The following is a 16,216-nucleotide window of genomic DNA, read 5'->3' on the forward strand; positions in this document are numbered from 1 at the left end:
GATCTTATGCCTGCCCATACCATAACCCCACCACCACCATGTTGACATCAGCAAACCGCTCGCCCACACGACGCCATACCGGGTTTAGTGGGCAAATGCTCACCTTCGATGGCCAATGGCACGCTGGAGAAGTACTGCCATCTGCCCAGTACAGTTGAAACCGGGATTCATCCGTGAAGAGCACACTTCTCCAGCGTGCCATTGGCCATCGAAGGTCAGCATTTGCCCACTAAACCCGGTTACGACCCTGGTGAAGACAAAGAGCACGCAGATGAGCTTCCCTGAGATGGTTTGTGCAAAAATGCATCAGTTGTGCAAACCCACAGTTTCATCAGCTGTCCGGGTGACTGGTCTCAGACGATCCAGCAGGTGATGAAGCAGGATCTATATCTCACTGGTCATCCCCAAAGCCAACACCTCCTTTGGCCGCAATTCCTTCCAGTTCTCTGCTGCCAATGACTGGAACAAATTGCAAAAATCTCTGAAGCTGGAGACACTTATCTCCCTCACTAACTTTAAGCATCAGTTGTCAGAGCACCTTACCGATCACTGCACCTGTACACAGCCCATCTGAAATTAGCCCGCCCAACTACCTCATCCCTATATTGTTATTTATTTTGCTCATTTGTACCCCAGTATCTCTATTTGCACATCATCTCTTGCACATCATTCCAGTGTTAATACTAAATTGTAATTATTTTGCACTATAGCCTATTTTATTGCCTTACCTCCATAACTTGCTAAATTTGCACACTGTATATTATATGTATTTCTGTTGTATTTTTGACTTTGTTTTGTTTTACCCCATATGTAACTCTGTGTTGTTGTTTTTATCGCACTGCTTTGCTTTATCTTGGCCAGGTCGCAGTTGTAAATGAGAACTTGTTCTCAACTGGTTTACCTGGTTAAATAAAGGTGAAATAAAATAAATAAAAAGGATGTGGAGGTCCTGGGCTGGCGTGGTTACACTTGGTCTGCGGTTGTGAGGCCGGTTGGACGTACTGCCAAATTCTCTAAAACGACATTGGAGGCGGCTTATGGTAGAGAAATTACAATTTAATTTAATTTATATTTATATTTATCCCGTCAATAAATCTATCAGATTTATGCAGCAACAGAATGCTCGTTTTTTTATTATCTCGGACAGTCACCAGTTGAAGTATCCTGGGGTAAGGAATGTTTTTTGGACTTTACATGTTGCGTTTATAGTTTTGTTTAGTGTTAAAAAAAAAAATCTGTACGATAGGGCTGTTATCAATTTTGTAGGCGGAGCCTCGAAGATTGGGCCCGCTTTCCGGAAGTATCCTCCTTTGCGGAAGTATCCTCCTTTGCGCCTTATGGAAGTGACGTCAAGCTGTCAACATGTAAGATGGCGACTCTTCACAGGCAGAATGCTGCTGGGCGGAGAAAAGTCCAGGTAAATGTATCTATATTGTCATGCAGATTAAGGATTTTTCAAGTTGCATTCATGGCTGCGGAAATGTATCCTTTGCCTGCTTATCCATGGATGTCTTTAAACCCTCAACGTGTGGCGGGCAAGTGCAGCCGGTCACTCCCAGGCTCTGGCATCGCCAGAGAGAGAGCTAACGTTAGCTAGCTTAGCTTGCAGCTACTCAAAAGATTCTGCGGCCCGCTGCAAATTACTCAGTTCGGTTGACCGAGACTGTGTCTCGTGTTTAATGGGTTGTCAAGATATTTGTATGTGAACGTGGGATTATAGGGTGTTATTGCGGCTAGAGATGGAAGAATTCCCCCCGCGCCCACTCTCACGTTACGAGATAGAAAATCACGTCCTTCTGTTAGCTAGCTAGCTTGGCTATCTAGTATGCAACCAGTTGGAAGGTGCAATTATCTTTGTCTGATTACAATTTTATAGGCTTGATCTTATTTTGCCCGACGTCATCAAACTGTAGTCACACATATGCAATACTAATGATGGCATGCAGTGTGTTCAGTGCTGCATTACAGTAGATGGTCAACAAGTGTCCTTGTCCCCTGTTGATGCAATATAATGTTTGTATGTAGATATCTGCAAATTTGTATTCTGCACCTGGAAAACCATTAGCATCGAATTTAACCAGATATGCATTGCAGAGCCACTCAATTAGCATATAGTGCAATAAAAAACAATTACACTGTCTGTCAGCAGGCTATGGTCTCCCAGAACATACATTTAGGCTGTGTTTAATAGGACGGCTATTATTTACACAACTCTCGAAAACTTTAGGCGGCATTGTGCCTTCTCCCTGCAGTTCTCAGCCATAGAGAGAAATGGTAATGGTCGTTTTTTTGTAGGCACTAACTCCGCCATGGTTCATTGGACAAAGCCTATGGGAAAAATGAATGGCGTTTTTGGATAAATGCCGAAAATAAGGTCTGTGGTAAACACATGCTTAGGAGATTTTATACGTTTTGTTCTATGAGATAATCTTCATCAGCTAACGTCACTTTTTCTAAGCACAAAGCACATAAAGGCTTCATAGCTCATAAAGGTCATGTTAACTGACTGCTATTATTAAATAGAACAAAACGTATAAAATCTCCTAAGCCTGTGCTAACCTCAGACCTTATTTTCCGCGTTTTATTCCGAAACCCAATTTTTCCCATAGGGATGGGTGAACGAACCAGAGGTAACTAATTTCCGGGTTTTAGGACTACAAGCTGGTGAGCTCTATTAGCTTTGCCCATGACTGCCTCATGTGAACTAAAATCCCAACGCTGTGTTTTAATGTTTAGAAACGTCAATAATCATCACTTGCGATACGGCTTTCGAAACATATGGCCCTTATTTTTCATCAGCGAGAAAGAATCCTTCAAATAAAAAAGATACACTTACTGTAGCAGTTACAGATCCATACAGCTATGAGTGCCTCCATCCGACGAAACTACACTTCTGCTACACTTCCCGAGTTACGCTTTACACACTGGTGTTCGGAGCATGCTAGATAGCTAATTATAAACTGGGTGGTTCAAGCCCTGAATGCTGATGTGCTGACAGCGTGGTATATCAGACCGTATACCACGGGTATGACAAAACATGTATTTTTACTGCTCTAATTACGTTGGTAACCAGTTTTATAATAGCAATAAGGCACCTCGGGGGTTGTGGTATATGGCCAATATACCACACCCGCTCGGGCCTTATTGCTAAATTAGCACAGGTGGTCGCCTCGACTTCTGTCTGTTTTCTGTAAACAAGCGCTGTAACACGGAGATATGGCTGTGTGGGAACACTAAACCTATCAAGGTGTGTATCAATTTAACTATTTTTGTATTATTATTTCTCGCAGATATGAAAGATAAGGTCCTTATGCTTCCAATACCGTACCGCAAGCGACGCGTGTTAATGTTCAGATTGAGTGTTGGAGTTGTTAACAAAACTCCCTCCTACAGAAGACACCTTCGTCCAATTACTCTTATGTGTAATGGAACTGAGAGTCATGATCAAGGGCTAGTATTTACAGGACTCACCTGACACTCCTGCTGTAGCATCATTAGTTTACACAAGTACCATTTCAACATATATCCTTGACCAATATACATTACCGGTGTTTACAAGCCATTTATGACACTTGAAAGGTTTCAGCTACAGTGCCAACACCAGTGCCTCTATGTTATTATAGGACATGTCAATGTCAAGGATTCACCAGAAACAACGCCAATCTATCTTCATTTTATTGTAATACGGTTCAAATTGCACTCATCCAATTCTCTCTGCAGGTATCCTATGTGATTAGGGATGAGGTGGAGAAGTATAACCGCAATGGGGTGAACGCTCTGCAGCTCGACCCGGCCTTGAACCGCCTCTTCACGGCTGGCCGAGACTCCATCATTAGGATATGGAGCGTCAACCAGCACAAGGTAACCTGTCCGTCACCTACACACTCCACCTGGCAGAATGCCATAATATCATCATGACCCCTTTCCCTCAAGGTCACACTGTTGATGGCTCTAGCGCTCGTCTTTTCTTGATTCCTGACATCCTATCGTCTCCTTCTCAACTGTATTGGAGGAGAAGGTCCCTCCCCTGTTTCGAGAAGGAGGCAAGAGAGAGGATGTTAAGGGTGTTGAGGAAAGAATTATTGAGAAAGAGCTGATATTGTAGATGCATAGATGTACAGACCAATGCCTATGGTCAATGTTCAAATGAAAAGATCCAGACGTATTTGTTGTGCTGTTATTGTAATTGATTGTCATAGAATACTTGCATAAACCCACTGATATTGCAGCGTATGCCCACTTTATTGCAGCAGGACCCATACATTGCGTCGATGGAACACCACACAGATTGGGTCAATGACATTGTCCTCTGTTGCAATGGGAAGACATGTGAGTCAGTGTAATGTATTAATCCAGAGCTGAAAGGGTTAAACTGTCCGACAACAGTGTGGAACAGTGCCCTACACCTCAGAATGGAAAGCATACATTTTTATTAAATAATTATCACAGAAAAGCAATCAGATTTTATGACATTTCCATCACGTGCAAATTGGCAAAACCCTGTTTATGGATATTTGCTCCTATATATTTTTGTATGTTTTGCAGTCTGTCAAGTAACTGTCCAGGGAAAATCGCACTTTTAAAAGTTCATATTCTGTTAACTCATACCCAAATAATGTTGTTGACTCATCCTATACTCATATTTGTGGCCAAAGCATAAATTGGAGAAAAAACTCTTAAAAAATCCCCACCTCAAACTTGTACCTCAAACAGACCATTTCAAAAATACTTTATATTTTGTAATCCTCCTGAGCTGGCCAATCAGCGGTCTACTCGCATGAATATTATTAATGAACGGTATGCAGTATGCCCACACCATTCCAACACAGAAAAGCTGCTTTTTAACATTTAAAAAAATGTGGAAGGAAAACTATTTCACTCATAGTGTAATTAATTATAGGTAATATTTCATAGAAATCTGGAAACACTGGACAGTTACTTTAAGCCTGCAAGCCATTTGGTATAAATAGTTGTTGTTTTTTACTTTGAAAATGTATATTTTTAATGGCATATTGTCTGTTCCATATACTCTGTATTCCAGTGATATCTGCTTCCTCAGACACCACAGTGAAAGTCTGGAATGCGCATAAGGGATTCTGCATGTCCACATTGCGAACACATAAGGTATGTAATAGCATACTGTGTACTGAGCTCTAAAATCATCACAAAGACCAAACTTAAGATATGTACGCATAACGTTACTGCTACATTAGAGTTAACATGCACATCTCAAGGTATAGGCTGAAACACAATCAGAACCCAAATCTTACTCAAAAGCATGGACTTGGCATCAGATTTATGTGACCCCCTATGGTTTTGTCTGTACAGGACTATGTCAAAGCCTTAGCCTATGCCAAGGACAAGGAACTGGTGGCCTCAGCAGGGCTGGACAGACAGATCTTTCTATGGGACGTCAACACACTAACGGCACTGACCGCCTCCAATAATACTGTCACCAGTAAGTATGCGTTCTCATCTGGGTCCTGTTCAGACATTAGGCACCGAACTGAAGAAAAGGAACTGAAACAGGGAGGGACTATCTGGAAAGATAATTTTCTTTTCCTGTTGCGTAAAGTGTTTTCCATTGCATGCCCTAATGAACATGACCCTGCTATATCATGTCACAGGCACATCCCGGACTGAGTATCGTAAATGTTTACTGCACTACTTGGAATGAAAACATGAGATGGATGTGTATCTGGAGAACCATCATTGAAGACAAAGTTCTTGTTTCTGTAGTACACATCAATTTGAAGGATGGACATGGATATCTTAAATATGTAAAATACACTCTGTGTCTCAGTGGGACTTTCCTGGTTGCTGACCAGTAGACTGTTGAGACAGACCTGAGTGTTGTGGTGACTATGCTGTTGTTGTCGTCTCCCAGCCTCCTCACTGAGTGGGAACAAAGACTCTATCTACAGTCTGGCTATGAATCAGATGGGCACCGTCATTGTGTCAGGGTCCACTGAAAAGGTGGGTTTTTTAAAACACATTTTTATTGATATATTCTTAATGTTTCTAGTGGTGTGATGAGATTGGTATAATACTTCCAGCTAACTGAACCTGAGTTACTTCACCTCCATTTTCTAAAGTAAGATGTGTGTAAGAACAAAAAGCTAAACCTGTGTTTTCATATACCTCATAGAGAGTGAATGTGTCCTGTTACAGGTGCTGAGAGTTTGGGATCCTCGAACCTGTGCCAAGCTGATGAAGTTAAAAGGTCACACAGACAACGTCAAATCATTACTGCTAAACAGGGATGGCACTCAGGTATGGATGGCCCTTAGAAATCTCATCTCATTCCTCACCCTTAAAAATGTCAGCCGCAATGTCTCTCTTGTTTAAGCCTCATATTTCATAGGAGGGAGAGGAATTTTTCAGTCATTTCTGGAATCAGCAGGAAATAAGCTGCGAGGGAAGTCTCCAACCTGGAATTTTTCAACTTGGATTTCGAACAACCCGGACATTTTTGGGAAAGCTTTGAAAATGTTTTATTCCTAATGTTACATCTTGCTTTTTCCCACCAGTGTCTCTCGGGCAGCTCAGACGGGACCATCCGTCTGTGGTCGCTGGGGCAGCAGCGGTGCATCGCTACCTACCGGGTGCACGATGAGGGCGTGTGGGCCCTGCAGGTCAACGAAGCCTTCACGCATGTCTACTCCGGCGGACGCGACCGCAAGATCTACTGCACCGACCTGAGGAATCCAGACCTCCGCGTTCTCATCTGCGAGGAGAAGGCCCCCGTCCTCAAGGTGAGAGGGGTGGGGTTACTGCGATATGCCGAGCAGACGGCATGCTGGGGAACGTAGTTGAAAACGTTGTAACTTGTAGATATTAGGCCTAGATGTTTATTGGATTTACAGTGGGGAGAACAAGTATTTGATACACTGCCAATTTTGCAGGTTTTCCTATTTACAAAGCATGTAGAGGTCTGTAATTTTTATCATAGGTACACTTCAACTGTGAGAGACTGAATCTAAAACAAAATTCCAGAAAATCACATTGTATGATTTTTAAGTAATTAATTTGCATTTTATTGCATGACATAAGTATTTGATCACCTACCAACCAGTAAGAATTCCGGCTCTCACAGACCTGTTAGTTTTTCTTTAAGAAGCCCTCCTGTTCTCCACTCATTACCTGTATTAACTGCACCTGTTTGAACTCATTACCTGTATAAAAGACACCTGTCCACACACTCAATCAAACAGACTCCAACCTCTCCACAATGGCCAAGACCAGAGAGCCGTGTAAGGACATCAGGGATAAAATAGTAGACCTGTACAAGGCTGGGATGGGCTACAGGACAATAGGCAAGCAGCTTGGCGCAATTATTAGAAAATGGAAGAAGTTCAAGATGACGGTCAATCACCCTCGGTCTCGGGCTCCATGCAAGATCTCACCTCGTGGGGCATCAATGATCATGAGGAGGGTGAGGGATCAGCCCAGAACTACACGGCAGGACCTGGTCAATGACCTGAAGAGAGCTGGGACCACAGTCTCAAAGAAAACCATTAGTAACACACTTGCCGTCATGGATTCAAATCCTGCAGTGCACGCAAGGTCCCCCTGCTCAAGCCAGCGCATGTCCAGGCCCGTCTGAAGTTTGCCAATGACCATCTGGATGATCCAGAGGAGGAATGGGAGAAGGTCATGTGGTCTGATGAGACAAAAATAGAGCTTTTTGGTCTAAACTCCACTCGCCGTGTTTGGAGGAAGAAGAAGGATGAGTACAACCCCAAGAACACCATCCCAACCGTGAAGCATGGAGGTGGAAACATCTTTCTTTTGGGGATGCTTTTCTGCAAAGGGGCAGGACGACTGCACTGTATTGAGGGGAGGATGGGTGGGGCCATGTATCGCGAGATCTTGGCCAACAACCTCCTTCCCTCAGTAAGAGCATTGAAGATGGGTTGTGGCTGGGTCTTCCAGCATGACAACGACCCGAAACACACAGCCAGGGCAACTAAGGAGTGGCTTCGTAAGAAGCATCTCAAGGTCCTGGAGTGGCCTAGCCAGTCTCCAGACCTGAACCCAATAGAACATATTTGGAGGGAGCTGAAAGTCCGTATTGCCCAGCGACAGCCCCGAAACCTGAAGGATCTGGAGAAGGTCTGTATGGAGGAGTGGGCCAAAATCCCTGCTGCAGTGTGTGCAAACCTGGTCAAGACCTACAGGAAACGTATGATCTCTGTAATTGCAAACAAAGGTTTCTGTACCAAATATTAAGTTCTGCTTTTCTGATGTATCAAATACTTATGTCATGCAATAAAATTCAAATGAATTACTTAAAAATCATACAATGTGATTTTCTGGATTTTTGTTTTAGATTCCGTCTCTCACAGTTGAAGTGTACCTATGATAAAAATTACAGACCTCTACATGCTTTGTAAGTAGGAAAACCTGCAAATTCGGCAGTGTATCAAATACTTGTTCTCCCCACTGTAAGTATTTTGTAACATTAACTTAAATGTTTTTTTAAGACTGTTGTATATATGAAAGTAGGCTAGTATAATGATTAGTAGAGTCAGGATCGCATTAATGAGAAATCTTAAAGATAATCAGCAAGTAATATCAAGGTGAAGTGATCCTAAAGTGTTTCTATCAACAACAAATCTGCCCATCACAGTTCTCCTGTCTGAATGACCTCTTGTCCTGTCTGAATGACCTCTTGTCCTATCTGAATGACCCTATCTGTTGTCTGTGTCTCCCTGGTTCAGATGGAGCTGGACCGCTCGGCAGACCCCCCCACGGCCCTCTGGGTCTCCACCACCAAGTCCACCGTCAACAAATGGGTAAGCAGCATAGCTGAAGTAGAACAACAGGGGTTTTATATGAGTAATGGATATGTTAATATTAAGTAGACATAGAATTACACTGTAGATAATATAACAGAAAAAACAGGATTCAGTGAGGCCTGTGTGTTTCTGTATACTTTTAATGCAATGTTCACTCCCTGATTATGTTTCCCGTCATGACTCATTGCAGTCTCTGAAGGGCATTCATAATTTCCGAGCATCTGGCGATTACGACAACGACTGCACTGCTCCCCTGACGCCTCTCTGTACACAACCCGAGCAGGTCGTTACAGGTAAAAACACCACACACACTCTTCTTATTTTTGTATGATCAATTAATCATTAAATATGATTGATTGAATTCTTGTTTTTTATTGAATATATCTTCATACATTTCCCAATAAACTGCGTTGCAAATACAGAAGGTGTTTAAAATAGAATAGATATGTTCTAGGCCTAAATGAGTGTTCTGTGTATTTCTGTCCACTAGGTGGAGCCAGCATTATCCAGTGCCACATTCTGAACGACAAGAGACACATACTAACCAAAGACACCAACAACAATGTTGCATACTGGGATGTTTTAAAGGTGTGTGCCCTTTGCTCTCTCTTCTATCTATCATTTATCTTCCATCTCTCCATTGTTTGTCAAATTGTTTGATTGAATACCTCTTGTCCCCATCCAGGCGTGTAAAGGGGAAGACCTGGGAAAGATGGAGTTTGACGAAGAGATTAAAAAGAGGTTTAAAATGGTGTATGTGCCAAACTGGTTCTCAGTGGATCTTAAAACTGGGGTAAGATGATCCTGCCCAGTTTTACATTGTAAGCTTTGGACAGTCGGTAGAACAGTGATTTGTCCTCATTCTAATACACATATTCTGTTGGGTAGATGTTGACCATCACCCTGGATGAGAGCGACTGCTTTGCTGCGTGGGTGTCAGCCAAGGATGCAGGCTTCTCCAGTCCTGATGGGTCTGACCCGAAGTGTGAGTGTTTTTTTTTTTTTTTTTTTTACTGCCCTGTAAGATAGGGTTGACTTTAATTTTTACCCAGACAGTGTTACCATACATGCAGTATCGTTCCTACAGAGTTCTGTTCTCTTCTAGTGAACCTTGGTGGACTGCTGCTGCAGGCCTTACTGGAGTATTGGCCCCGGACCCACATCAACCCCATGGACGAAGAAACAGAGATGAACCACAGTGAGCTGCTATACCCACATACATTATAATGCGGATGTTATTAAGTTGAATGAAATCTATCAGTGATGTTCTGATGGGTGTGTGTGTGTGTGTGTGTGTGTGTGTGTGTGTGTGTGTGTGTGTGTGTGTGTGTGTGTGTCTACAGTGAATGGGGAGCATGAGAGCAGGATACAGAAAGGGAACGGCTACTTCCTGGTTCCCCCTCACACGCCAGTCATCTTTGGAGAGACAGGGGGAAGGACCTTGTTCAGGTAGAATACACAATCCTATCTCTATGTATCACAGTGTAGCATTGCTTAGAGTACATGAAATGTGACCAGCTGCTATTGAAGTCTGTGCTAAGACGCCGTGTCATAGTCGGTCATGTGTTGAAATAGTATTTGTTTTCGTTCAAATACTTAAGCTGCACTCGATTGAGCTTTCCCGGTGCAATGGAACCAATGGAATAGTACTAAAAGTGCAAACCCCACCCACCTGGCCCTCCCGGCAGGCTTAATCAAGACTCTCTCTCTCTCCAGGTTGTTGTGTCGAGACTCAGGTGGTGAGACTGAGTCCATGTTGCTTAACGAGACCGTGCCACAGTGGGTCATCGACATCACCGTGGATGTGAGCTCTCGTCCTTTAATTTAATGATAAATATACATATCTTTCGACAGTAATGTATTATAGCTAATTGTATAGTGTTTATACACTATGATTCTCATGTATGATTTTCAGCTTTTTCTTCCCTGTCTTTTAGAAAAACATGCCCAAATTCAACAAAATCCCGTTCTACCTCCAGCCTCATTCTTCCTCTGGTGCAAAAACCTTAAAGAAGTAAGTGAAACACTAAAGCCACTTATAACGATTGAACCAGTTTCTCTCTTCCTATTAGTGTTGCATGTTCATTCTTCCCTGCAAACCACATTTTGCTAAAGGGATCATTCATTTCATTCATTTGGAACTATTTCGCTCGCCGTTCAATGTTCCAAGCTTGCGGTTATATTCCAACGTTGTGGTTCTTCCAATAGGGACCGCCTGTCGGCCAGTGACATGCTCCAGGTGAGGAAGGTGATGGAGCATGTATACGAGAAGATCATCAACCTGGACAACGAGTCTCAGACGGGGACCTCGGGGAACAACGAGAAGCCCAGCGAGCAGAAGGAGGAGGAGGACGTGGCCGTGCTGGCCGAGGAGAAGATTGAGCTGCTCTGTCAGGACCAGGTACTGTACGCTTATACGGTACGGTCCCCATGTTTTGCCTTTGTGTTACGTCTTGTATTAATATATGTTCCCACGATCGCTTTTCGTTGTCTGTAGGTATTGGATCCCAACATGGACCTGCGGACGGTCAAGCATTTTATCTGGAAGAGCGGCGGAGACCTAACCCTTCACTACCGGCAGAAGTCCACGTGAGGTCGGCGGTGTCGGCGATGAAGGCTCATCTTCTGCTAGCCTGCCCTCCTCTTCCTCCTCCTTTCTTCTTCCTCTGGCACCAAACCTGGACCATTCAACTCATCCCACCAGATCCATGTGTTAGTAACACAAACCTGTGCTCAACGACTCCTTATAAGATCTTATAAGAGGTCACAACACCTTAACAACCCCTCAAAAGGTCCGTAGCCTGAGCATCACACAAAGTCACCATTCTACACCCAGCCATGTAGAGAGGCATGAGAACGCAAGGAGAAAGACGAGAAAATATTGTTGCTGTGTACTGTGAATGGACTGAGGACAATTCCAGGGAATTTTAAAGTTTTTGTCATTTAGGTTTATTTTTATTCCATTTCTTTGCCTCCTTTAGTTTATTTTTGTAAGAAAGATGTTTTATTACCATGTCTATCTTCAGAGAGAGAAGGCGTGCCCGTCCATCTTGAGAACGTCGCTATGCTTGGGGGTTCACTTTGTGACGTGATTGGTAGACTGCACACATTAAATTATTTTATTTTTTCTCCCCCTATACATTCCAGGAACGCGCTTGGTTTCCAACCACCTATCACTACCCTTCATCCCCATCCATTTTTAGGAAACGGTTCATTGTGGAAGATTTTCTGGATTGTCAGGCGACCATTCAAACCAATCAAGGACTTGACAGAATGTAAAGACATGACTCTATAGTATGCATGTGTGATATCCCTCAGTTTGGTAACTGACTGATGTATTGAAGGCTGCTGGGTGAAGTTTTTCTCTCGCCAAATGGACACATACAAGGACACATTCCCCAACCTGTATCTCTTTAGCTAACGAACGCTGATATTAAATTACTGACCCAATCTTTCTTTTTGTAAATAGACTGTAATTATTTTGTAGGCAACTTTGGCACAAGTTGTACGCCTCATCAGGAACATTTTATTTCTTTTTTTTTGCAAACCCTAGGTTATTTTCAAAAGGGTGCTTTCTCATGTTAAAAAGAGAGGAAAGACAAATCAAGTGTGAAGAAGCAACAGATATGTACGATTTTAAAGGATCTCACCCACGGAATCAGGATGTTTATAGGCTACTGTACTGTATTTGAGAGGAAAGCTAAATTGTTGTCATAGTCCCGTGTAGCTCAGTTAGTAGAGCATGGCGTTTGCAACGCCAGGGTTGTGGGTTTGATTCCCACGGGGGGCCAGTATGAAAAAAAATGTATGCACTCACTAACTGTAAGTCGCTCTGGATAAGCGTGTCTGCTAAATGACTAAAATGTAAAAAAAATTACATTACCCATTACAGCCTGCAGCTAAATCTTCTTCAGATACAATGACGAAAGTCTAGGGGGAGATATTCTTGAGGGAATCACAAAACATTTAAAATTTATTTATGCAAACAAAATGAAGACTGTGCTCTACAACTCTAAATGGAACACTCCAACAATGTGAATTACACAGTGCTATAGCAAATGTATTATAATAAATCATTTATTTGGTTTTAGTCGAAAGATAAGCTTTGTCTGGTTGTTGAAAAGCTCTACATGAAAATAGCTACTACAGAATTATGTTTCCATATCCACAACCCATGTGCTCCCACGTGTTGATGTAATTAAATGTAGTATATTTTGGGTAAATAAGTGCTTAATAAATTAACCAACATGACAATGAGAATAAAATGCTTTTGAGTTTCAGAGGAAGATGAATTGCATTGATCAGAGACTTGCGGTCACAAATCATATTGCATAATTCCAGGACACAACAAGCTACCAATTGCAATGTTAATGTGATATTTGTGTGATGATGATGAAGAGTGTTTCTTCTCCATCACCCTATTCTGTAGTGTAGTTGACCGAGTTGGAATACAAATGCTGCTGGAAGCAGGCCTGCAGTTGTCATGGTCTGAGCCCTGTCATCTATGGGTCTGTACAAGGCTGGTTCCAGGCATAAGCAACATAAACTCAGTCGGGGTCTCAATTTACTATTGAGGGTAAGAATGGTAGAATACACCAGGTGCAATTTCGAAATTTGATTGTGCGTCAGCAGTTTTTCTCATGTTATGTCAGTCACTGATAGTCACTCAATTAGCCATGTCAGCAAAAAAAAAAATGGCCGAATACCGACCGGGCACGCAGGGAATGTGCCCAGGGGCCCTGACCTCCAGGGGGCCCCCCATTGATTTAGTTATTCTCACTCCGATATCATAGTAACATGGCATAAGTCGTCACAAATGTGTAGAATTGCAGGAAATTAGCTTTAAAACTAAAATGTTTCTCTACACTAAAATGTTTTTCCACTAGGTTGAGGGCCCCCCAACCAAATCTCGTTTAGGGCCACCAAATGGCTAGAGCCGGCCCTGGGTCTGTACACCTGCATGTATGTGAAATGCAACATTATTTATCATGAAAACCTCAAATGCTGAACTATAAAAAAACTATATATATACACTACCGGTCAAAAGTTTTAGAACACCTACTCATTCAAGTGTTAAACAAATCAAAATATATTTTATATTTGAGATTCTTCAAATAGTCACCCTTTGCCTTGATGACAGCTTTGCACACTCTTGGCATTCTCTCAACCAGCTTCATGAGGTCACCTGGAATGCATTTCAATTAACAGGTGGAATTTCTTTCCTTCTTAATGCATTTGAGCCAATCAGTTGTTTTGTGACAAGGTGGGGGGATATACAGAAGATAGCCATAAGTCCATATTATGGCAAGAACAGCTCAAATAGCAAAGAGAAACGACAGTCCATCATTACTTTAAGACATGAAGGTCAGTCAATACAGAACATTTCAAGAACTTTGAAGGTTTCTTCAAGTGCAGTCGCAAAAACCATCAAGCGCTATGATGGTGGCGCAGTGGTCTAAGGCACTGCTTTGCAGTGCTAACTGTGCCACTAGAGATCCTGGTTCGAATCCAGGCTCTGTCGCAGCCGGCCGCGACCGGGAGACTCATGGGCGGCGCACAATTGGCCCAGCGTCGTCCAGGGTAGGGGAGGGAATGGCCGGCAGGGATGTAGCTCAGTTGATAGAGCATGGCGTTTGCAACGCCAGGGTTGTGGGTTCGATTCCCACGGGGGGCCAGTATAAAAAAAAAAAAATGTATTCACTAACTGTAAGTCGCTCTGGATAAGAGCGTCTGCTAAATGACTTAAATGTAAATGTATGATGAAACTGGCTCTCATGAGGACTACCACAGGAATGGAAAACCCAGAGTTACCTCTGCTGCAGAGGATAAGTTCATTAGAGTTACCAGCCTCAGAAATTGCAGCCCAAATAAATGCTTCACAGAGTTCAAGTAACAGACACATCTCAATATCAACTGTTCAGAGGAGACTGTGTGAATCAGGCCTTCATGGTCGAATTGCTGCAAAGAAACCACTACTAAAGGACACCAATAAGAAGAGACTTGCTTGGGCCAAGAAACACAAGCAATGGACATTAGACTGGTGGAAATTTGTCCTTTGGTCTGATGAGTCCAAATTTGAGATTTTTGGTTCCAACCGCCGTGTCTTTGTGAGACGCGGTGTGGGTGAACGGATGATCTCGCATGTGTATTTCCCATCGTAAAACATGGAGGAGGTGTTATGGTGTGGGGGTGCTTTGCTGGTGACACTGTCTGATTTACAGTGGGGAAAATAAGTATTTAGTCAGCCACCAATTGTGCAAGTTCTCCCACTTAAAAAGATGAGAGAGGCCTGTAATTTTCATCATAGGTACACGTCAACTAAGACAAAATGACAAAATGAGAGAAAAAAATTCCAGAAAATCACATTGTAGGATTTTTAATGAATTTATTTGCAAATTATGGTGTAAAATAAGTATTTGTGGGACGATCATGGGACGATCATTTGTTTTTCAACAGGACAATGACCCGACACACCTCCAGGCTGTGTAAGGGTTATTTTACCAAGAAGGAGAGTGATGGAGTGCTGCATCAGATGACCTGGCCTCCACAATCCCCCAACCATAACCCCAAATGTTTGGGGTCATTTAGCAGACGCTCTTATCCAGAGTGAGATGGGTCGGGATGAGTCGGACCACAGAGTGAAGGAAAAGCAGCCAACAAGTGCTCAGCATATGTGGGAACTCCTTCAAGACTGTTGGAAAAGCATTCCAGGTGAAGCTGGTTGAGAGAATGCCAAGAGTGTGCAAAGCTGTCATCAAGGCAAAGGGTGGCTATTTGAAGAATCTCAAATATAACATAAACAAATCAAAATTAAACACTTTTTGGGTTACTGCATGATTCCATATGTGTTATTCCATAGGTTTGATGTCTTCACTATTATTCTGCAATGTAGAAAATAGTAAAAATAAAGAAAAACCTTGAATGAGTAGGTGTTCTAAAACTTCTGACCAGTAGTGTATATACAAACGATATAATTCTTGCAAGTGTAGTCATCCCTGAGGCGATTTCTCTGTCTAGCTCTCGCTCTACAGATTAACCTCTCCAGGGACAATCCCGTAAAATCTGACCCTGGGAAGATACTGCAGGAATCCCCCCCAGCACACTGAGGCACCACCAGCTACACAGAGAAGACCCCCTCCTGTCTCAGGTTGGATACAATACAGTCCCCTCTGTCCCTCCCAGAACCACCACCTCTATCTGAAAGGAAACATACATATAATGGTGATGAGGGGGGATAGGACCCCCTAGTGTTTCCAGCCAGCAGCCACCTAAACCTCTGATCGCTATGTTTTGTGAAGATCTCGCGATAGACAGAGGACACGTTCCCTTTTTTTGCCACGTTTTGCTGTTATCAAATAGCCTGACAACTCACACAAAATTATTCCGCTGCTCTGTAGTTCGCTACATAGAATAAA

The 16,216-nt window shown here is 42.8% G+C and overlaps 1 protein-coding gene across 3 annotated transcripts; it reads left to right on the top strand.

Moving 5' to 3' along the window:
- The first annotated feature begins 1,313 nt into the window (after positions 1-1,313).
- LOC121569190 (WD repeat-containing protein 48) lies at positions 1,314-12,391 on the top strand. Of its 3 annotated transcripts, XR_006001336.2 has the most exons (20): positions 1,314-1,417; positions 3,721-3,861; positions 4,251-4,329; positions 5,042-5,124; positions 5,329-5,458; positions 5,888-5,976; positions 6,172-6,273; positions 6,531-6,755; positions 8,724-8,798; positions 8,992-9,094; positions 9,292-9,389; positions 9,487-9,594; positions 9,690-9,786; positions 9,907-9,999; positions 10,145-10,250; positions 10,518-10,605; positions 10,739-10,815; positions 11,010-11,202; positions 11,299-11,593; positions 11,949-12,391. XR_006001336.2 is itself a non-coding variant. In XM_041879936.2 (19 exons), exons 1-19 carry the CDS (start codon positions 1,370-1,372, stop codon positions 11,392-11,394), a joined length of 2,031 nt encoding a protein of 676 aa, XP_041735870.1. In that variant the 5' UTR covers positions 1,314-1,369; the 3' UTR covers positions 11,395-12,391. The 3 variants fall into 3 exon arrangements, 2 of the variants coding, with proteins under 2 accessions (XP_041735870.1, XP_041735871.1); XM_041879936.2 differs by having other exon boundaries at positions 11,299-12,391; XM_041879937.2 differs by having other exon boundaries at positions 4,254-4,329; positions 11,299-12,391.
- The last annotated feature ends 3,825 nt before the right edge of the window (positions 12,392-16,216 follow it).

Source organism: Coregonus clupeaformis, chromosome 7, assembly GCF_020615455.1.
Source record: "Coregonus clupeaformis isolate EN_2021a chromosome 7, ASM2061545v1, whole genome shotgun sequence".
NCBI lineage: Eukaryota > Metazoa > Chordata > Actinopteri > Salmoniformes > Salmonidae > Coregonus > Coregonus clupeaformis.

Coding starts and splice junctions, on each gene's coding strand:
- LOC121569190 (XM_041879936.2), top strand. CDS start 1,370: ATGGCGACTCTTCACAGGCAGAATGCTGCTGGGCGGAGAAAAGTCCAG. Junction 5,459..5,887: donor CTCCAATAATACTGTCACCA/GTAAGTATGCGT, acceptor GTCGTCTCCCAG/CCTCCTCACTGAGTGGGAAC. Junction 9,787..9,906: donor TGATGGGTCTGACCCGAAGT/GTGAGTGTTTTT, acceptor GTTCTCTTCTAG/TGAACCTTGGTGGACTGCTG.